This window comes from Anser cygnoides, chromosome 1 (assembly GCF_040182565.1).
Source record: "Anser cygnoides isolate HZ-2024a breed goose chromosome 1, Taihu_goose_T2T_genome, whole genome shotgun sequence".
NCBI classification, from domain to species: Eukaryota; Metazoa; Chordata; class Aves; order Anseriformes; family Anatidae; genus Anser; species Anser cygnoides.
This window is the reverse complement of record NC_089873.1, coordinates 200,282,266-200,304,586: the sequence shown is the minus strand read 5'-3', so window position 1 is coordinate 200,304,586 and position 22,321 is coordinate 200,282,266. Positions and strand designations below refer to the sequence as shown.

General features: G+C 47.1%; 1 protein-coding gene across 1 annotated transcript in view; it reads right to left on the bottom strand.

Moving 5' to 3' along the window:
- Window positions 1–7,731: 7,731 nt before the first annotated feature.
- Window positions 7,732–22,321, bottom strand: part of MAML2 (mastermind like transcriptional coactivator 2) — a 214,112-nt gene continuing 199,522 nt past the window's right edge. Inside the window, exons 3-5 of the mRNA XM_066989856.1 lie at window positions 21,726–21,929; window positions 17,838–17,949; window positions 7,732–12,409 (exon numbers count right to left, since the gene is read on the bottom strand). Coding sequence (XP_066845957.1) covers window positions 11,430–12,409; window positions 17,838–17,949; window positions 21,726–21,929 — 1,296 coding nt within the window. The 3' untranslated portion in view covers window positions 7,732–11,429. The remainder of the gene's footprint in view (window positions 12,410–17,837; window positions 17,950–21,725; window positions 21,930–22,321) is intronic.

Here is a 22,321-nt window from a genome sequence, read left to right as displayed (position 1 = left end):
TTCCACGTGGAAGGCTCGTACAGTTGCCCGGCTTTCTTTTAGAAGCAATAGGGTGTGCAGCTCTGGTGATGAAAGGGCTGGCAAGTTGCAGGCTTAACAGCGAGTGCAATAAAAGTGAAGTATTCGAGAGGCGTTCGAATATCTGCTCTGTGTTGCTAACCTCTCTGCGCTCGGCGAGCTGTGGAAAACCTTCAGGAAGGTAGCGAGGGCACGCTATGCCGCTGGATGCAGCAAGGGAAATGGCTTATTTCCATTTCCAGTGGTGCTGCATTTGGAGATGGCAGATCACAGCGCTGTCAGTGCTGACAAATAAGAGCACGAGCTAAAAACCGAAGTGCTGGAGCCGGGATTAATCACACTGCTTAACTGTGAGCTTACTGACTGGGGTGGAGAGACCGCTTCAACCTACTGCCTTCGTGACAAACACGTTGCCTTTTCAGAATCACCACTGGGCGAGCCAGGGATGGGTCTGCTCCAGGTCCCTGCACCCTACCCATCCTCTGGCACAGTGCCGCCGAGCTGTGCCTTGTCAAACACCCCAGTGCCTCCAGATGTGCACAGCATACCCGTCCTTTCCTGCCACGAAAATACCTGCCTGGTCGGTCACCATTTGTAGCAGCTGGTCTGGAGCATCCCCCAAAATAAAAATGAGTGTGCGGTAGCCTACAAGCAGTCTCAGACTGTTCCTATTAGCACAGGAAACGCTGACCGGCGTAGGGTGTTCTTAATTGGCCTTGTCGTGTGTTGTTTCATTTGCTAAAGACAGGGCTGAGTTGGGTAGCAGCCAGCCTGTGCCTATCTTGCCACTTGTTTTGTAGTCAAATCTGTGTTGCATTCAACAAATGAAAGCATGAAAGAAACATTTAGGCTACGATGCCATGCGTACCAAAAGTTAGGAAGTGCTTGGCTTTAATTTCCCCATATAACCTGAATGGGTGCCATGCAGACATCCCATCTGTGCTCTGGATTTAGTGAAGATTCAAAAGGAAGAAAAGCACGACGGGGCTGTGTAACTAAAATTTGTTTTAGTGGCTGCACATAAGCATCGGCTGAATTCAGGTTTCACAAGCAACTCCAAATATGCCATTTCTGGCCGTATTCCAGCATTGGGATGTCAACCGCTTAAACGCCGAAGAGCAAGGCACTAAAGCAGTGCTGACACACAAGTTCCTGTAATTTCTGAAGGCCAAAACTAGGCATCAATTATCTACGTGGGTGTAATGAGCCACCTTACTATCGTCTGCAGTGAGTGGCCCCACGCGTGCAGCACTGTAGCTCATAGACTGACGGTCCTGACACCTCATCTCTTTGTGTATGTCCGTGGGTTTGGGGTCTGGGATGTTTGAAAATGCTCACTGTATCTTTTTGGTTCAAAGGATGACGATGAGGAGTACAATCCAGTGTCCTCTTTGCTGCCCTTGAAAGACCAGGGCCTTGTGTCCCGGCACTTTGCCTGGGAGACCGGGAGGGATGTGTGCTGCTGCTGGGGAGCCGATGAGAGGAAGATGATGGCCCTCACTTCTCAGCCCTGAGAGCTGGGCAGCTCCTGGCCCCCAATGGGGAAGGGGAAGGATGAGAAGTCAGTTTTAGTGCTGGATCTGGTGGCACCACTGGGGAGGGAGAAGAAAGAAGCCTAAGGCAACATTTCTCATCAATTCCAGTCCCTGCCCTGTTCCCTTGGTCCATCCGTGGGGCCTCGGGGTGCCGTGGCCGGGCTGTGACACGAAGCACAGCTCTCCGACTGCCAGCTGCGGTTGCTCCTGCGGCTCGGCAGTGTCTGCAGGCAATACCTGCTGCTGCTCTGCCAACGGGTTCAGCCCATCCTCAGCGTGCTGACGGACGAGCTCTGATGGTTCGTGAGCGGAGACAGCTCGGAGTCTGATGCTTTGGCTGGGACACATTTGCTTTGGCCAGCGCTGCTACGAAAGCAACAGCAGAGAGCAGAGGTGCTTGTGGGGTTGGCAGCGCCTGAAACCAGGAGGAATCCAGAATGAGCCTGAGCATGAACTGCCGGCGTGCCTCACAGCTCCCTCAGATGCTTCAGTTGCTCGGGCACATTGCCAGATTTTTTTTTTATTTTTTATTTTTCCAGCGTGAGGAAATTGAGAAAAGTGAAAGAACAGAGGTTTAGCATTAAATGTCTCAGCTGAAGCAGAGGGGAACTTCCCAGGGTGAAGATACTCCTTTGCCCCGAGGGCATTGCCCACACCAGATATCAAATACCTGCTTCCAAAGAACGGAGGTGTGATCCCTTCCTAGAGAAAAGCTCATGAGAATCCTTTGAAAAGGAAAGCATTAAGTAACCTTAATGTAGGGTGAACCAGTGTCCCCTGTAAGGGAGGTTCATTCAGGTTTAGAAAGAAAAAGAAGGAAGAGAGAAATGCCCTTGTTCCACTCAGGCATTTCTTCATGGACAAGATTTAAAGCCTTTGGCTGTGTGAATATCTTGCTCAATCACCTGAATATCCACTAGTTCAGCGCCTGTTGTAAAAATGCTTGGATAATATTCTATAGAGCACATTCCCACTCTGATTAAACCGAACACAAAACCTAACACATTTTTAACTTATCCTGTGGCTGCAGTGAAGATGAAAAAAGGTATTTTCTTCACTGTTGGGCCTGTGAAGCCACAAATAACACATCTCGGTGATGGGCAGCTTAGGGAATCTGGCCTGCCTTTTCTCAGAATGAATATTTGCTGTTGCAGAGAATTTTCCTTTATTCCCCAAGAATAATATCAACTGCTACTAGTTCAAAATAACCATTTCAGTGGTAACACCTTTCAGACAGATAGGCTGGAGCAGGAGAGGGGAAAGATATAATGAGCGAGCTTCCCACCTTTGCTCCGCTCTTTCTATAATGAATAAAAGAATAAGAGCAGTGAAAAAGAATCCATAAAAGCCCCAAATTCAGCTGGAAGAGATGTCCTCTCATGCAGAAAACAGTCGTTGGTCTGCCTTCTAAAGGTTCTTTCAGAAGCACTGGCCCTGGTATTTTCAGAAGATGATGGAGGAGACAAAGGCCCAGCACAAGGAGCAGCCGCAGCATGGGGCTGTCCCCGGCCAAGCCATGGTGTCCAGAGGGCAATTCCTGTCGTCTGGGTGCCACGATTTATCCCAGGTCCCCAAAGTGGCCAAATCTATGCAGAATAGCTCGGGATCGGGAACATGCCATGGTATCTTAAGACCATTTTAGCCCTATTCCCAGAGCTGCAAGTTTCTCAGTTCAGTAAAAATCTGATTTGATGTCATAACCTACCTGAGAAAGATGTCTGTTCTCCTTTAGACACTCTCCATCCCTCCCTTTGCAAGCTGAGGCACTGAATTTACTTGAATCCTTAACAGCAGGTGCTGACCTGCAAGCCTCACCACCTATGTTTCTGTCCGAGAAACATATCTAATTTTTTCTTTTCTTTTTCCTAAAAGGTTGCAGAGAAAGCAGTGGTGGCGCCTGTTCACTGTGTTGGGATTTAAGAGCTCTGATTCCCGATGGAAGGCAGATTTATCAGCAGCAGCTGAGCTGGCGACCACCCCCAGCTGCCCACCCCATCCTACGCAAGAGAACTGCTCCTAGGGTTGGCCACGGCAAGTGTCACTTTGTGAGTAAGTGTCACTTAATCACTGGTTTTTAAATTATTAACTTATATCACCATTTTATGCTGCTGAATAGTGTGTTCTTCCCCCGTCCGATCAGAATCATCCAGCGTGTTTGTGTACAAATCTATTAGATCACTCCTGCATTTTCCATATTGTTTCGGGAGTGCCCTTCCTGTATCGTAAAAGGGGAAATATCTCCTTTAGTACCGTCTTCCAGCCTTGAAGCTGTGCTGAACAACAAAGACAGACAAACATTTAATTCTCCCCTAATCCTTTAAATACCCTTACAAGCACATGGCGCTCACACGTTTGTAAGCCTGCCCCCTTTCGCAGCTGTACGTCTTCTTCTAGCTCAGCCTTTAAAGCCTGCAGCCTCTACTGGGGCGGAACAGAAGCCCATGATGCTTCGTCCCACGGTGGCTGTCTTTCTGGGTGGTACGGAGAGGGAAGGTTTTCCATAAGAAAGCGATCATCTGGATTGAATTGCAGATACCTAATCCGCACACAAACTCCTCCGGTTTGGTCTCGTGAAGCGAACAAAGACGTCAACTTAGACATGCTCAGGGCTGGATTTGGGGTATCCTGATGACCTTCTGATCATTCCAGCGATTAGCCAGCGTGCCTTGGTAACTTTAGCACAAAGGGGCAAGCAGAGAATAAAAACCCTTCTCTACAGGAAGGGGGCTCAAATGGAAGATTTCCTTAACGTCATCCCCCAAGAAAAAGACTGATGGAGCAGGCAAGACCATCGGGACAAATGTCTCTCAGGCCTCCTGCGGTGTTTTTATGATATGGAAGCAGAGAGGGGTTCAAATAACTGTGCTACAGGATTGGAGCATGATGTTTGTGTGAATTTGTGAGTATTCATTGACTTCAACCCCACAAAACTGCCTTCACTGATTCTTTTCCGTTTCTTCCTCGACGTGAAAACTTCCTGCTTGTTTTCCATGGTTTTACTGCCTTCCTGTGAGGACTCAGGAAGACATTTAGTCCCGGTCTTTAGGCATTGCCTGATGAAAGCTTGGCTAGCTTAATAAAAAGTAGCATTTCTGGAGCTAATCTTCCGTCCAAATGCACGGCTATGCTGTGTCGTGGTGGTGGTGACTGTCAGGAGTTTTGTCTTTACTGCTTGCTCTCGCTTACTGCAAGCTAGGTCTGATCTAATAGCGAGAGGTTTAGGGGGCACAGCAAAGTGTATGAAAAGGACACAGTTTCATTAAAAAAAAAGATGAAAAGAAAAATGAAAAAGAAAACCAAAACAGGCCAGTGTCGAGGCTTTTAAAAGTGGTATAACAAAAGGAGATTTCTGGGGTTTTGTACTGTTTTGTGTGCTCTAGTCACTTGCAGAAAGGCTATATTCAATGTTGAGAAAGTGATGAAATGTTCTCTGGGATGGCTTTTTTTTCCTTTTTTTTTTTTTTTTTTAACCATTTTGCTTCTTTTCCAGCATTTAAAAGTTTCTCCTTGTAACCCTCTCGAAACACTCCAGTCGTTTTCTACAAGAAGGTTGATGATCTATTGGTATCCGTATATAAGAAGCTAGCAGATTATAGTGTAAAACATGGAAAAAAATCATTGTCCTTTTGAGCAAAAGGAACTCAAAAAAGCAATAGACCATCCTTGGCAAGGTTCATATGCAGATTCATAAAGGGATGTTTGGTCCAATGCGTTTGTTCTTAGACATTCCTCACAATTTACCTTAAATTTACTGGGAAGTTTGATGAATCAGAATAATGTGCCAGGTGCGTTTGGACACATTTCTCTTCTTAAAAACTGCACTCCTGGAAAATTTATCAAATTCCTTCTAAAATAAAGTTAAAGAGATGCAGCCAACTTGCTCAAGTATGCCTTCCCTAGAGAAAGATGCTTTTCGTTGATGGAAATTACATTCATATATGAACGACATTCATATATTGACCTGACTCCCTTGTGTGCCCAGTCATTTGTCATGAGATCAGCGCGTGGAATGAGTCCTATGGGCTACTCCTGCGAGAAGGAGCTTCCCAAACCAGATCCTCAAACAATAACATAATAATTCCTGATAAGGATTTCTCAGTCAACTCATAGCCTGAGCTTAGGGTGCTTCGGGCACTAATTTAGCAGAAGATTAGCTGTTGGAGTAGTTTTACATTTGGAGTTGAACTTCCCTGTTGTATTTAGAGACCAGGTCAGCACAAAAGGCAATCTGAATGGATTCCCTGGTTTTATTTTCACCATGTCACGCCAACATAACTGCCCTTACGTGCTGTTCATTGACCGCTGTCACCAGGAACTTTTTCCTTCAAGTCAAATTCATACCGAGGGATAGCTTTTGCTAACTTTAGCACGAGCTTCGCGGATGCCCCTACACTCAGCATTTCACCCAAAAGCTGAGCAGTACCACCGGATTTGCCTGATGCTCACGGACACGTAGAATAAAAGAGTTACTGTGTCCGCAGAACAAGGCAGACCAGTCAGCCAGAGGAAAAACATCGCAGGCAGCCCTCCAAAACATGCAGATAGTGCATCTTTGTTGTCTCAAGCCATGCAGAGGAATGCACGCCGCGTCTGGGGAGCGAGGGCTGCAGTCGAACGCCAGTGGAGCCACTCGGCCATGAGCCACGCAGCTCCCGGAGCCCCCGCCGGACTCTGCCACTGCTGGACCTGGGGGTGAGGAAGAAGCGAATCCAGCCTTGTAACTACGTGACAGCGATGTGAACGTCAACACCCAGACCTGGTGTGGTTCCCACTGTTGTGTAAATGTCCAGGCAGGGGAAATATTCACTGCCATCCCTGCCCCCCAGCCCCTCTGTATGGCCACATCTGCCCAGGCTCACAAAATATGTCTGGGGACATTTGCTAGCACTGAGGCCACGTGGCACAGGGTGTCTTGTGGCCGTGCTATCACACCCTCTTATCTCTCAGAGCAGGGAGACTGCATCCACAGGGGGAATGGTTCCTGGCGGTGGATGTGGGACCTGCTTGGGTCATTGCACCTTGGCACTGCTGGGGACCTTCAGAGGTTGGCGGTACAGACAACCATGCTCCAGGGCCTGGGATGCCCCCTTGGCTGTTTTTTAGCTTAGTAACGTAGAAATAGCTTTTTCAGCCAAGCAGCAGCCCTGCCTGAGGCTCCCCCATCCCACCGGCCCTGCCCTCATTCATGGCTGGGCACAAGGGACGAGGTGCCAGTGCCCTCTGCCCGGTGAGCATCACCGGAGCGCTGGCAGGAACCAGCCTGCACCAAGCCATGTAAATAGGAGGCTGCTTCCCTCCGTCTGTCCTGCCGCTGCTACTTTCTCTAGGGAGGTTTCATCCAAGCAGATGTGCCTCCAGGGCAGGTGTCTGAAGAAGTTTTCTGGCTGCCTTTACAGCTGGGGTAGACAAAGAGGCACCTTTAGGGCATGTCTCCCGACCTATTCCAGGCTGCTCTCAGATGGGCAAGACCGTGCCCTCTTTCCCACTCTCGGGTGCGAGGGGAGCCCAGGCTCCCTGCTCGCTGTCTGCCACCTGCACTGGAGGTGTCGAAGCAAGGAGAGATCCGCAGGAGATGCGGGACAGGGCAGCGGGGGCAGCCTGCACTGTGGGGCGCAGGGGAAATGCCAGCATCCCTCCCCAGCAGCCTCCTGCCTCACCTCCATCTGCTTGGAAATGGAGCCCAGCTAGTGAGGAAAGCCTCCCCAGGGATGAGAAATCCCTTCCTTGGGGCTGTTTTGCAGGTGTGTCTCAGGCGATGCACAAGCTAGGTTTCACATCCTCGGTAAATGGCTTGAAGAGGGCAGTTAAAATGTCGGATCATGTCATACGTGAATGGTCTGGGTCTATAGATACTTGCAAGCTCGTTGCTACTGCAGGGCTTTAGGAGCATATATGCAAACTGCTGTGCTGCAAGACTACACCAACTGATACTCCAGGAGCAAAAACACCCATGTGTTGTTTGTTAACCCGTGCTGGTAAGGAAAGGGCTCCAGTCAGTAGAAAAAAAATCCCAGCCCTCTTGCTAAGAGACAGAGAGTACTCCCAGAAGCTGCCAGATGCACATTTTCCTCACCCCCTCCTAAAATAGCACTGTAATTTTAATTTACCCAGGCGAATGAGCAGTTGACTAAACAGACATTAATTTTAAAATTCACATTAAGAAAAGAGACACTTGGGATAATTTTGATTGATTTACTTGGCAGAGTTTTGATAGCTACTGAAAAACATACTATTTATGTTTAGGTGAAAAATAAATGGAGTCAAATAAGTGTCACTGCATAGTACTAGGAGGTATATACAGCCACATGTAAAAATGCATAAACACAAACATTTCTGTACAGCAACTTCTCTTTTCAGTCTGTATAGCGAACACTGGTTTATAATATGGGGAAAATATAAAGCAGACATACATGCAACAAGGACGTGACAGTTACATAGGTCCCACCTGCCTCCCGAGAGTTACAACAACAACATCAACAATAATAATAATAAAAGCCTTTTTCAGGGAAAAAAATTTGAAACCTGGAATGTTTTCATGTTGAGGTTTCCAGAGAGCTTCAGATTTCAAATATATCTGAAGTTGATTTAAAGGCTTGATTCAAAGCCCTGTGAAGGCAATGGAAAGACTCCATTGGTTTCAGTGAGCTTGGGGTCAGGCCCAGCTATTTAACCATGATCCCATTCTGCCCTCCCCCAAAATCCAAAGTTGAAGTCCGCAGATAAAAATAAACAATCGTATCATACAAAACTTTGTATATAGAATACAAAAGGTAACCATTGACTTTTTGTATAAAATACAACTTTTGATAGTATATTTATTTCACATATGTATAAATATAACCCAAATAATATGATTTTATTATTCCTACCAAAATATTATTACTTTTTGTTTTTTTGATTTTTTTTTTACAAAAGTTTACAAAACAAATAATTCTTTATATTTACAACCCAATACTGCGAAGAGTGCCCAGTTGATGATGAAAAATAGACTATAAGGGTAGTGCACTTAGCCATTGCAAAGAAAGAGAAACAAGGACGCTAACTCTGTTCAGACACAGGTGTTCTGAAGAAATGATACCAGATTCAAGTTTTGGTTGCAAGTGTCTTTCAAAAGCTCACATTTGAAATGCATCAGACATCTTTATAGGACTGCAAATGACCTCTACCTTGTTGAATTTACTAAGACAGAATGACATCCTGATTCTGGGCATGGCCCTGACAGCCCAGTGCCTTCTCCACTGTAGGATAAGGCCAACAGGACGAAGCTCAGCATTGAGACCAGCACTGGACGACAGCTTGAAGGCTTGGGACCTCGGCTGAACAATTTATTTTACATCATTTGAGGATCTGGAAAACAATCTGGTCTTAGTACAGAAACCAGTGGTGGTTTTCTTAATGGCATGTGAGAGTAGCTGAGGTTACCAGCCTACCGTGCTCATTGCTCATGATGAGACTAACTCAGCCTCAGCCTTAGTAGCATCGCAGTTGTCTGTTCGTACAAGAAATTCGGCAGTCACTGCTCATGGGTGGTGTGCCTGTGCACAAGATAGATGAGCCGATCTTCCTTCCACGTTAAACTCCCATAGCTACTATTTCAGCCTAGTTTTGCACAATTTATAGAGGACTCATTTGTTAGACTGCATCTGTATCATCCCAAACCAAGGTGGGTTGCCAGTGGCCTGAGCTGAAAAGCTGCTTAAAGACTTGGAAAAATTCTTACTGGCATATCAAAGGGACTGCATACACTCCAGCCAAAACTGGGGAGAAAAGGCAGCGTTCTGGGCAGCTGAGCCATTGTGCAATGCAGGGTTGTGCAACCACCACTAGCTGGGGCAGAAGGGACCCTTCAGCATGGTTCCTCATCCCTCTTATGAACAAATGTCTGGGAATGAGCAGCATCATGGACCAGCCCACCTCAGCTGGCAAGTCTAACTAAATGCCCATGTTACACCTTTCCCGGAGGTGCTGGCGCTTGTGCGTGTGACCGTGCTTCTTGAAGCATCACAAAAAATTGTGCCCACATGAAACGACAAAGCGAAACGACTAGAAAAGCCTTATTAAAACCTCTCTTGAGAACTAGGTCAGTTAAGTGCAGAGGCTACTGTCAGATAGCCTACTCATCCCACTGCCACTAACAAGGATGAATAAAGCACTTGCATGGGGTAGAGCGGTGCCTCTTGGCGCTGCAGCATGTGAACGTAGGCATTGTATTCCTTTGCCACATCTAGTTTTAGCTAATCCAGAGGAGGCTGTGAAACACGTCTCACCACATCATTTTAAAGAACAGCATTTTCATTTGAATTGCAAGATCTGTTCCCATCTATGAATTCTCCTGTCAGACTCACGGTGGAGCTGTATTATAGTGACATAGGACCTCCTTCTGATGTCCTTGCTAACAAGCCTATAGAAGAAAATCTAACACGGTCAAGACTATTGTCTAGCAACGAGGTCAAGTGGTGTGGAACGACCCATATCCTTACTACTCTGCTCTGTTAGCTTCCAAGGCAAAGTGGCTGCAAACTCTCCATGGCCCAGGTTAACTCCCTAGTGATGCATAGAAATTGGTCAAGGCAACATCATCTGGGCCATCCCAAAACCCAGAACAGATGACGTAGGCCAGTGCCCAGAAATATTCCCCCAAACTGTTTCATTTACAAGCATAGACGTGGCTGAGTCATGTGTGTGAGGGGTGGCACATGCATGCTGTGCTCAAGGAGACTGTGGTGACCTGGGCCACTGGTGGACCTCTTTCAACTCCCCCCATATGGAAAAGGAGGGCTATGGAAAGTGGGATGGAGCCAAAACGCTGTGCAATCAGAACGTGAGCCTCTCCCCAGACAGCAGGACTGGCATTTCTGCAGGGATGAGCCTGTTCTATAGAAGAGGACTGGGCTGAGCTACCTGACACACGCCATGGGTTAAGATGAAAATGAGGATAGCTGCTGTGGCTTAGCAGTGTGTATTTGCCCTCCTCTAAGCTGGACCGGGAAAGTAGCCTCTGAGGGTCAAATCACGAGCACCTTTCTCATTTAATTTGTCCATTAAGTCACTAGTATTCCTGGGGTAGGGCAAGGTAGCAAAGCGAGGCTCCTGAGCTTTGGCATCGTTCTTCTCATGTTTCCCTCAATTCCCCGCATGGTTGTGCTGCTGACAGGAGGGCAGCCTCCTCTGGTACCGGCTGCAAGTGCTGGAGAAAGGCAGACAACAAAAACTAGAGCACACCGAGTTACGCACTGATGTCTGTCACACGATCAGTTTCCTTCTCTCCTTGGACGGGACCACTTACCCTTTCGTGTGGTACAAAACAAAGAGGGTTTAAAACAAAATCATTGGAAACACAAATATGAGTTTGTACTATGTAGCAGTAAACAGTTTTTTGCAACGCAATGAGATTTACACGGGGCCTGATCCTGTCAGGGCTGAGTAGTCCCAAGGCAGTTAAGGGCTGTGAAGACGGTGACTGAAGAGCTCTGGACCACTTGGGCTGTTACTTGCACTCACAAAAATGATGTCTCACAGCCCATACCACTGTCTGGGGCTTGCGCTCACGGGAAGCTAAACACATTTTGCCACACAGCACCCATGAGACGAACTGATGTGTTTGCAATGCACTGGGCACCAGCGTGGGGAACAGACCCTTCACGTGTTCTCACTCCTTTGTGGCAGGCATGAATATCACTTACATTATCGTTTGATCGGGGGAGACATCAGTGTTGTTCCTTGAGCAACTCTTCAACCAGGGCAATCGCCCTACGTGGTATTTTAAAGGACAGCCCAGTTATTGGAGTGTAAATTAATAGAGCAGATTGTTGGCATCTAAAGAAAAAGCTAATGTCCTTACTGCTTCTTCATCGGTTTCACCCTCGGTACTGTCACTTACGAGTGGTTCCCCAAAATTTCATCAAGGTTGATGTCTTTCATCCAGTCATCGTTACCAGGTTCCGTTTTCAGTAAAGAATCTATAAAGTCTGAGTCACTGTTGAGCGCAGGCCCTATACTGTCACCCTGCTGGTTCAGAAAGTCAAACGCTAGGTCATTACCGTGGTCGCCTCCTTGGTAAGCCCGAGAGTTTTGGTTGGTAGATGTGAAACTGGTAGACGGCAGAGATGACGGAGGTGTCATACTCGTTCCTGGCTGATTCAGGGTAGGCACAGTCTGTCCTCTGAGCTGGTTAGGTCTTATGCTTAGACCTCGTAGTGAACCAGCTGATTGTCCATTTAGAGTCTGGTGCATTTGGTTTAGGGGAGGCCTCATTTGGACTCCCGCTGTTAACTGATTAGGAGGTGCCAACGCACGCTGAGGAAAATGGGGGTTGCCCATGTTGCGTTGCAAAGACTGGTTGGGATACGGAGTGCCCGTGGGGAAACGGACCCCTGTGGGCTTCAGTGTGTCCTGCTGCTTCACAGCAGCTTCTTGCGGGGCCCAGTTCTGAGCAGTGGCTGTAGCTGTGATCATCACGTTGGCTGGTCTCTGCACGGGGATACCTGTAGCTCCGTGGTTCAAATTGGGTCTCACTTGCTGTGAGTTGACCACCGACCCAGTCCCAAAAGTAGCTACGTTGTTCCCCTGCGTCATGGTTTGCTGTCGAGACATCAGGGGGTTGTTCTGACTGGGCAGGACTTGATTTTGGTTTCTGTGTGGCTGCATTTGGTTCATTCCTGAAGTCACGTTGTATGCGCTCGGTTGGTTGCAGGGAAGGTTCCCGTAGCACCCCATACTCCGAGCGGCAGGGACAGAAGGCATCCGGGTCCCAGCAGGGGTGGACATGAGGCTGGAGTTCTGGGGCATGATGCTATGTGTTGAAATTGGGTTTGATAAGGACATGCTGGAGCTCATGCTCACAGCTGGTGAACCACCTGGAAAGGAGAAAACAGAAGTGTTAAAACAAACGTGGGTGCATTGATGCATGGTGTCATTCAAACACCAACAGGTTAAAAATTCAGAATTTCTTGAACGAGATGCTTTGCTCTGAAGCATTTTCTGCACATAAACATCATATTTTGTGCATCAGCAAGCTGGAAACTATGAGTCGGCAGTACCACTTATCTATGCTTTGTGGCCAGTGCTGGCCCAGCGGAGGATCTTCTTCTACCAGCAAAACACAAGAAGAGAGGTTTTCTTTCTCTTCAGCCACCGAACCACAACACAAGCTCACTTCTGTGGCAGATTTGCAGCTACGTAGTATCTATTCTAAGGCTACAGTAAGTCATTTGTGACATCTTGGCTGATTGCTTATGCACTTCAAGGGTCTGAATTAATTCCAGGCCTCACTGTCTAGTTGAAGAAGACCAAACATTTTCTAGATGTAGATATAGATCTAGATCAACATGTAGATGACACTATGGAGAATCCCCTTCTGCCCATGAACACCTGCTTTGCAGCTTCAATTCCTTTATAATCATAGGATCATTAAGGCTGGAAAAGACCTCCAAGATCATATGGTCCAACCATCGCCCTACCACCAATGTCACCCCCTAAACCATGTCCCTAAGCACCACGTCCAACCTCTCCTTAAACACCCCCAGGGATGGTGATGTCACCTCCTCCCTGGGCAACCCCTCCCAATGCCTGACTGCTCTTTCTGAGAAGAAATGTCTCCTCATTTCCAACCTAATCCTCCCCTGGCACAACTTGAGGCCATTCCCTCTAGTCCTATCACTGGTTACCTGTGAGAAGAGGCCGACCCCCAGCTCCCCACACCTTCCTTTCAGGCAGTTGCAGAGAGCAATGAGGTCTGCCCTGAGCCTCCTCTTCTCCAGACCAAACACCCCCAGTTCCCTCAGCCGCTCCTCACAGGACTTGTGCTTCACGCCCTTCACCAGCTTCGCAGCCCTGCTCTGGATACGCTGCAGGGCCTCGGTGTCCTTCTTGTGGTGAGGGGCCCAAATCTGACCACAGTACTCGAGGTGCAGCCTCACCAGAGCAGAGTACAGGGGGACGATCACCTCCCTGGCCCTGCTGGCTACACTATTCCTGATACAAGCCAGGATGTCTTTGGCCTCCTTGACCACCAAGTCCTACAAGAAGTGCTGCTAGAAGTCAAGTTCAAGGCAAACAAAAGGAGGTATTTCTTCACACAACATGTGGGTCAGCTGAGGAATTCTTTGCTACATGGTGCTGTATGAGCTAAATGCTGAGCTGGTTCCCAAAGTGTGGGAAAAGCTGACAAATGGGGCTTGCCACCAAGTTGTCTTCACATTTCAGTAATTCCATCAGCATCTTCCAAAGGAGGGACGGAGGAGGTTTAACTATGCACAGAGCTGGAGCTTTGCTGTTTTCTATACAGCAGATAGTTGCGATTTTGTTGGACACTGTCTTAGTTTGATCCTACTTATACCACAAACCCAGGCTGAATTTGACTAACTTCAACTTCATCATCAAACCTAATTACATATTAGTCTGTCTGACTGTTTTTATCACTCGGTCCATCACCAAACCCTTCTTACTGTGCAGGTGCTTAAAGATTGTGGCTGTCTGCAGCATTCTCCAAATACATCAGTCTCAATGTGTGGCATGTTTCTCAGTCCTTCACTCATTCTTAGCTCTTTTCAAAACTTGCCAGTTTTCAGCCTTTGATTTCAAGGCTGTACATCACAGCTACCCACAGTATTTAATGTCTCTTGCACAACTCCAACATGGATGTAAAGTAATCTTTTTTTTTCTTGTTCAGCACGACCTCAGACCCTGTCCTTTCAGCTGTAATCACACAGCCTGTTTGCAGTGATATTTGGACATCTATCAGCCATTTCCTTGTGTGCCATGTTAATTTTATATCATTCTGTTTTGTTTTTTTTTTAATCAAAATATGCAGTACCAAGTCAGATGCTTAAAGTACACTACCTGAACAACTATTAGCTTTATCAACCAAAGTTTTGCTTTCATTGAAAAAAATACCATGCTAGTTTGAAAAGATGTCTTTTACATAAACCCATATGGCCTGACATCAATTATATTCCCTTCCTAAATTCTTTATTACATATGCTATATTAGCTCCCCAGTATTTTTGCTGAGCTCTGCATTAGGTCATTACAGTATCAATTACCTACTTACTCTTTTAGTTTTTGTTGTGGCTTTAGCTTTCTTCCTTGGAGTTTCAAGACTAAATAGAAAGTGGCATTAAGAATTTGGAGAACCTCTTAGCCAGCTCTTTCAAAACTCTTGAACACAAATCATGTACATGCATATTTAAAAAGTCTATGTTTAGTAACAGCTGTTTAATATACTGTTCCTGTTGAAATTTCACCATAATGATGTTCAGTTCCCTCAGACTGGAACTGAAGAAAAAATTATCATATATTTCTGCCGTTTTTGCATTATTTTTATATGTATGCTATTTCTGTTTAGTAATAGAAGCAAAAGGTTCCTTGTTTCTTTAAGTACTTGAAAATAATTGCCCCCAATTCAATATTAACACTGAGTGTGACTTTACTATCAGAGCTGCTTATTCCAAGTCAATATAAACATAGGTACCTAAACCGAGAAGCTCACCTTATTCTGGAAGGCAGGCTCACAAACTGTCTCCAAGCAGGAGGTACTTATTTATAAATAGCCTACTGAGATTGTCCCTGCTGATCTAAAATCCAAACTCAGCCCCAGAGCTGCTCAGCCCCTGGGACAGGATTTGCCCTGAGGAGCCCACTATTGGCTTCTCACCTGGGTCCTAGGCTGCTGCTGGGGAGCCACCTGACTGAACTGAGCTCTGGAAATGGAGAAAATCAGTGCTAAGCAGCTAGTCTCACAATTAGCCTCATCTTTGGCTTTGTTAGTTGGTTGTACATTGCTCTCTGTTTCTTTGAAATACTGTCACACTTCTTTGTAGGGGTGATAGGGGTCGGTGCCCTCATCCTTTGCTTCCTTAGGCTGGTAGTGAGGTGGAGGAGTGGCACAGAAATCAGTGGTGTTCCCAAAGACCTGGAACAGTGTCTGGGGAGAGCCAGTCCTCCCCCTGCAGCAGAACTGAAACAGCTGCAACACGTTTGAGGGTCACTTCACTTGGTGTTGGGACGAAGCCCTCTAGGGGTGACCCTGCCAGCCGTGGGGCAGCCCCAGGAGCTGCCATCGCACTCCTGGTGCAAATGCCACGCACTTTAAAGGGCACGAGTGGCCGGGACAGGGGTTGTACATGTTGTGCAAAAGACGAAGTTTCCTCTTTCTTTGTATTCCTATTTTTATCCTTTTTATTTTTAACACAAATATTTTCCGTCCAGATTTCTTCCAGATGGGAAGACGTTTCTTCCCCAGCAGTGCTGCGTACAGCAGCTGGACACCCCGGGCTGTGGCGATTCTGCGAAACTCCTTTACTGCCCGATCCACCTGCTAGCATCGCAGGGGTTTATTGCTGTCACACGGCACTACTGGGAAAAGCACAGAGGACTAAAGTGCTTAACCATGTGTCTCCAGGCCCCTCCGGTATTTTAGTTAACTTTGTTTTTTTCTTCTTCCCTGACCTGAGCAAAGCTATTCCCAGAAAAAGGGAACAGATTCCCTGCTGTTCCTCCCTTATGCAAGAGTTTCCTAATCACCCTGTCTGGTAGCTCTGCTGCGAGCTCCCAGCACAGCCCTTTCTCCCAGGCTCGCCCAAAAAGCTGCTCCCCTGCCTGGGCTTACTCAGTGGGGACTTGAGATTTGAATGGGCAAGTGCTGCCAATCCCACATGTCACAAACCCAGGAGATGTGACTCCAAATACCATGAGGCTGGCAAAGAGTCCATCAGATTTAGAAGGAGAGCAACATAACAATGGAGATCTACTTATTTTGGAGCCTTTAACAGATGTGGCTGCAGTCATTTCCATTTTCTCTCTGTATTGTTTTTTAAGTAAAAGCCAAGAATCTCAGTTAATCATCTGATTCCAGGAATGAGCTTTTAAACAACATGTCAAATCACAGGATTCCCCAGCAAACTGCCAGTGTCGTCAAGGCATTTGGTTTAATGGCACAGGAGGTATGAAGCCAGCAAATGGGGCTCGCTGTCCCCTGTGGCATTGTCCTCACCGTGGGTTGTTAACCTGGCATCAGCGATGCTTGTGCAAGTTTACTGAGACAGGAAACACCCAGACCTGTCAGAAAGCAGCACTTTCCAGACTGCAACAAGCTTGTCACTGCTGGGATGTGCAAACAGCAAAGCCACTGAATGTGGCCTGAGCAACCCAGCCCTTCCACGCATACACGGCCTGTTGGTGCAGTGGCCAGCAGCTTGGGCAGGGGTGGCGTAGGAGCCAGATGCACTTGGGAATCCATTGAAAACAAAACAAGGTGGAAAAGTTCTGCTACAAAGGACAGGTAGGAAGGAATGACTCAGATCCCTGTGGAATTTGCAGAGCCAACAGTTACGGAAAAACAAACTAACCAAAACCTCTTTTTTCCCCTCAGTGTGTTGTATACAAAGATCACTAGAAGCCAAAGGATCCCTTTATACTTAAATGCACAGTCACTTTGCAGGATAAAGAACATCCTTTGATCCCATCTGCTGCATTCCCCAGACCTGCTCTCTTTTCCCAGCATCTTTTCCTTAATCTGCCTTTGGACTCCAAGCAGCCTGCAGCTAACCAGCAAGGTGAGCAGCACGAAAAGCTAAGCAGGCAGTCCTGTGCTCCCAAAGTAGGCTCTCCGAGGAGCTGAGGAGGTGAAACTAAAGCCCTTTTCCTGAGCTGCTGGGAGTTTTCTGCCCTGGGCATTCGTGGCTGAAAGCAGGGGCTTTCACCCTGCTGGTTGACTGAGCTGTTGAAATGCTGCTTGTAGAGCAGCACTGAGGCCACACCATAGCATATTTAAAAAATGGATCAAAAGTTCAGATGGTCACTGGTTGCCTATGATGGTGTCACAGGAAATACTTAAACATCAATATAAGGGTCCTCGTGCTGTACATGATCTACCATTTGAAGGGAGGCATGTTCCTCATCTTACTCTCTGAAGCAAGATATACCATGTACGTGAAACATCTGGATGGAGCAAGGCTGCACATTCACAAAGAAACCTCTGTATCAAGTATCTGGGTGCACATCTGCCCCAGGCAGTGCTAAAGGGATGAGCACCACCTTCTTCTTCCCTGTGCCTGAGAGGTGCAATGTCAGCCCCAATGACCCACCAGCTGCTTCTCCAGCCCATCCATCTCAGTGGTGGGGGCAGTAAGGCAAACAGCATGGGAGCAGCAGCCACCGCTCACTGCACTGATCTAAGTGGATATCTAGAAAATCAACCCCTTGTTATTAGTGCATGCCTGGCTCTTCTGGATGGCCCTACAACTGGAAGGAAGGAAATAGTTTCGTTTAGCAAATGGGCACTTACCAGGATATTGATTTGCTTGTTGCATATTGACCACGTTCCTTCTTTGGTCTTTATAATCGGGTGGCGGTCGTGTCAAGTGTCTGTTCAGCTGATCTTGGGGAGTGATTTTCTCCTAGAGGATGGAAGTAGAAATACATTAATTTGCTTTTCTTTATGTTTTCCTGGCTCTGTGTTTTACCTGCCTCTTTCTTTTCTCAGTATGTACAAGCTGAAGTGTTCCTTCCTTTTACCACAGGAGAGGATTTCAACGGCATCTGCAAACCCATGCCATCACACACGGAAGCCTGTATGGAAATCTTTCTGCTGGTTGCCTTGTGTTTGAGCTTGTTCTAGCTTTCCTTAAAATCACAGAGAGCTGCTCAACCTCTGAGAACATCGGCCATGCCTGCACAGCAGTACAAAGTGTCCTCTCACATCCGCACCATCCTGCTCCCCTCACTTATCAGACAGAGGGGCTGATGGTTCCCCTTGGCTCCCTCCCTGCCTGTGCAGCTGGGTTTGCTTGTAGAGAAAGACAGAGAGCACAAAGGCAGAGCAAACACCCAGGTCTAACCCAAACATGCAGCCGGGATGCAGCTGGGGAGCAAGGAAGGACCAGACCTGCAAGGTCCACACCTGCCCCTTGGCTGCGTCAATATTCACCAGCCCATTTCACCCAGGCTGACCAGCTGCACAGCTGGCAAAAAGAATTTCAAGGATTTCAGCTTGCCATTAAACATGCTTTGTCCCATCCCTCCCTCTTTTTCTTCCTCCTACATTGGAGGAGCTGCTACAAAAATCAACAAAATCCATTGCTTTGTCATCCCTCATATCTTTCCTCACCAGAGATGCCGGCAGGAGGCATGGCCAAGGTTTAGCAAGGACTGTGCTGGGCTGGTTGTTGTTCATACCACTCATCACTGCCCTGTGCTTCCCCATACACGTACACGGCACTGTCTTACCTCTTACACCGGGAGTACAAGCACTGGGGAAAGGGCAGTGAGAAAAGAAAGCTGAAAAAGCCAAGTAGTAGGGGATATTTTTAATTTTGGGCCTGCAGCGGCACGTGTTTGGTGAAGGAAAGATTGAAATGCAAGTCATGATCCCTTCCAACTCAACCCATTCTGTGATTCTAAGTGTGGGCACTGGAGTCAGCAGCATGAGGTGAAGCCGTCCCTGTTCCTGGACCCTGACGCTGTGACTTGGTGTCTGCAGTGTTACCGCCCAAGGACTTCTCGGTGAGGCTGCAACCGGCATACTGTGTGCAGCTCTGGGCTCCTCAGTACAACGGAGACAGGGATTTAGGGCCACCGAGATGATGAAGGGCCTGGAGCACCTCTGCTGTGAGGAGAGGCTGAGAGAAATCTGGGGCTGTTCAGCCTGGAGAAGAGGAGGCTCAGGGGGATCTCATCAGTGTCTGTAAACACCTGAGGGAGGGTGCACAGAGAATGGGCTCTTGTCAGTGGTGCCCAGTGCCAGGACAAGAGGCCATGGGCACAAACTGGCACACAGGAGGTTCCCTCTGAGCACCAGGCAGCACTTCTGCGCTGTGTGGGTGACGGAGCCCTGGCACAGGCTGCCCAGAGGCTGTGGGGTCTCCCTCCCTCAAAACCTCCTGGCCATGGCCCCAGGCAGCCTGCTCTGGGTGTCCCTGCTTGAGCAGGGGTTGGACCAGATGGCCCCAGAGGTCCCTTCCAACCTGAACCATTCTGGGACCTCTGGGATTCTGATTTTGTGATATGAGGCACCATGGCAGGAAAACGTGACTCTGACTGCCTCAGTCACAAATTTGTCACATTGCTGGTGTGTCTGTGCCTCCTGGCGTCACGCTTACTGGTCAGGCTTCACCCACTTCTCTGCAACCCACCGGGCCCGTGATTTGTGCTTGGAGGGCTGAAGAAGTTGTTGAGGAAGCCATCTCAAAGGCTCCCCATGCTCTCCCCCAGGTGTGTCCCAGCCTGGGCAGGAAGGGAAATGACATTTCCACAAGGGCAGAGGCCGAGGGCATCCAGCGAACCAACAGCAGGTGCAACCTGCGCCTGTATTTGCCTCAAGGAGCTTGGAGTTGCCTGAACAGCAAACCAGCTCACCCGTGTGGAAGAGCCTGGCAGGTGTCTGAAGCCGATCAGAGTTATTCAGGTGCCTGAAACAGCACACAAGTGGACTTTCTTGTGAAAAATCTTTTTTTCTCTTTTGCCAGGGGCTCTTAAAAAAGCAGAGTGAAGAGCCTTTCTTGTGGTATTTAGGCATTTCCCTAACACATTCTGGGAGTGAGTGGCCTGATTAAGATTTATAGGGCTTGTTTCAACATAGCAGCCGGCCCAAACCCTTGCAAAGAAGAAAGGCAAGTTAACTTCCAGGAAATCCCTGTAATACCTGCAAAAACTGCAGCTAGGCTTAGTGTGTATTTCTATGTCCATAACACAAAAGCAAATGAAAACTGATCAAAAAATCTCATTCTGTAGAGCTATTTAAATTTCTTTTTTAGCTTTTACTTATTTTTTAAAATAGCTATATGAGCAATTACATTTTCATTCTGATAAAAATTCTGACAGAAAACTGCAGCACGGAGGTGACTTGACACTTCAGTTCTTTTCTGCATAAATTAAAAAGCCAACCAATGTTTCCTTTATAGGGCAAATGAAGTCCTTAACCTCAAACTCAAGCTTTTTAAATTGTATTTTTGGAATGGAAATACATTTGTAAACAACGAGATACTACCTATAAAACCTGAATAATTTCTGCTTTGAAAACACATGAAACCATGGATGTTTTTCCATTTCTGTGTTCTTTAATTATCCAACATCATTCATTAAGTATGCCAGTATTTATGAACTTATGTTTTTATAGAGAAAAGAAAGTTTGGATTCAAAATACCAGGCCAGCATGATAGGCTCTACTCTGTAGGCTGTCCTACATAAGCTGGGGGTCTGCTGTCACTGCAGCCTGGGGGAAGCAAAGCAGGTGGCAGTGTCACCTCCAGCCTTCTCCAGCATCCTCCCTGCAGCCCTTCCCTAGTTGCAGCCGGCCACCAGTGTTACTTTCTGCTTGCCCCAAGGACATGACAAGCCCTGCTCTTCTTCTAAGACTTTTCTTCTCCATGCTTTGGCAAGCAGAACTACTGAGGAATGGTGAAGACGAGCGTGCACAGGGCATGTGATAGAGTTTAGGGCAGATGGGATGTCCCATTGCACTGCCCGTGGATGATGGGTCATGAAGCACCTTCAGCTGACTCAGTTTGGGTGATATCAATGGCAGTGCTATTTTAGTGGAACAAAACTAGTGGGTTCTAGCATTTATCATTCCTAACAAGACCACACGTATTCTCCATGCCTCAGAAAATGACAAGGAACTCCCAATTGCTCTCTCAGATACCATGGGATAGAGAAGAACTGGTTACAAATATCTGGAAATGCATAAAGAGAAGTGGAGAAAGGAAGACTCATGGACGATCCCAGGCAAGCACACAAATTTGTCTTGAACACTAAAATCAATGTACCCAATCTTTGCGTACACAAAGGCTCTTCATACCATGCTGCCTAGGTTGCAGGGCCTGGAAGTCAGCTTTCCTCTGTGGTCAAAGCGGTGTCGCAGTGCACCTTAGCTTACCTTACTTGGGAAACCACATAAAGTATTCATACGCCTTTAATTTAGCATATGCTTAGACTGTTCTTATAATGAAATGACAGTAGCTCAGATACTTGAGTTGTTTCATATAAACCCAAGTAGGTTTCAAAAGGGCTTAGCAAAGTGCTGAAAAATATGAGGCACACTCTAGAAGGTCTAGGGTTTGCTAAAATGACCTCAAAGTCTTGTGGGCTTTCTTCTCCCTGTCTTAGCTTTCTTTTCTATTGTTTCCATGAAAATCTTTTTTTTTTTTTCTATAAAATAAGGGATTGGAAAACTTACAGCTTCTGCCAACATCTGCTGCTGTAGAAGGAGTTGTTTTTGCTCCATCATTTGCCGTTGCAGAGCCTGTTTCTTTTCCATCAATTGCTGATTCAACATTGATTGCTGGGATGAGTTCATGTAACCACTTCCAGTGTTTGGATTTGAGCAAGAACTGGAGCTTGGAGTGGGGCCAGCTCCCTGGCCTACCACAGAGTGTTGATCCTGAAACAGAAGAAATGGCTTGTGAAGGATGAAAATAATAACAAGCATCAAGAAAAGGAAATAATCCTTTTTATACAATTTGCTCAAGTACAGGACACAGCCCACAGACGCTCAGGACAAGTGACCGACACAAAGGCTTCGACAAAATAAGAAAGTGATGGGGTAACTTTATCGCTCGTGGAAGACTTTGAAAACTTGCCAGGTGGTTCCAGTGGCAAACCTCAACGTTGTACCAGGAGCTTGGGAAACGCTAGCAGAAGTAACTGAGCCATCCTGGGGATCTTTCCAGAAACTTCCACTGGGCTGCATGGCAGTCTGCTTGACCACAAGGGAACAAACTCTGCATCTGCTGGCTCCTACTATCTGACGAGCAGCAGCAAGAGTTGTTCAGA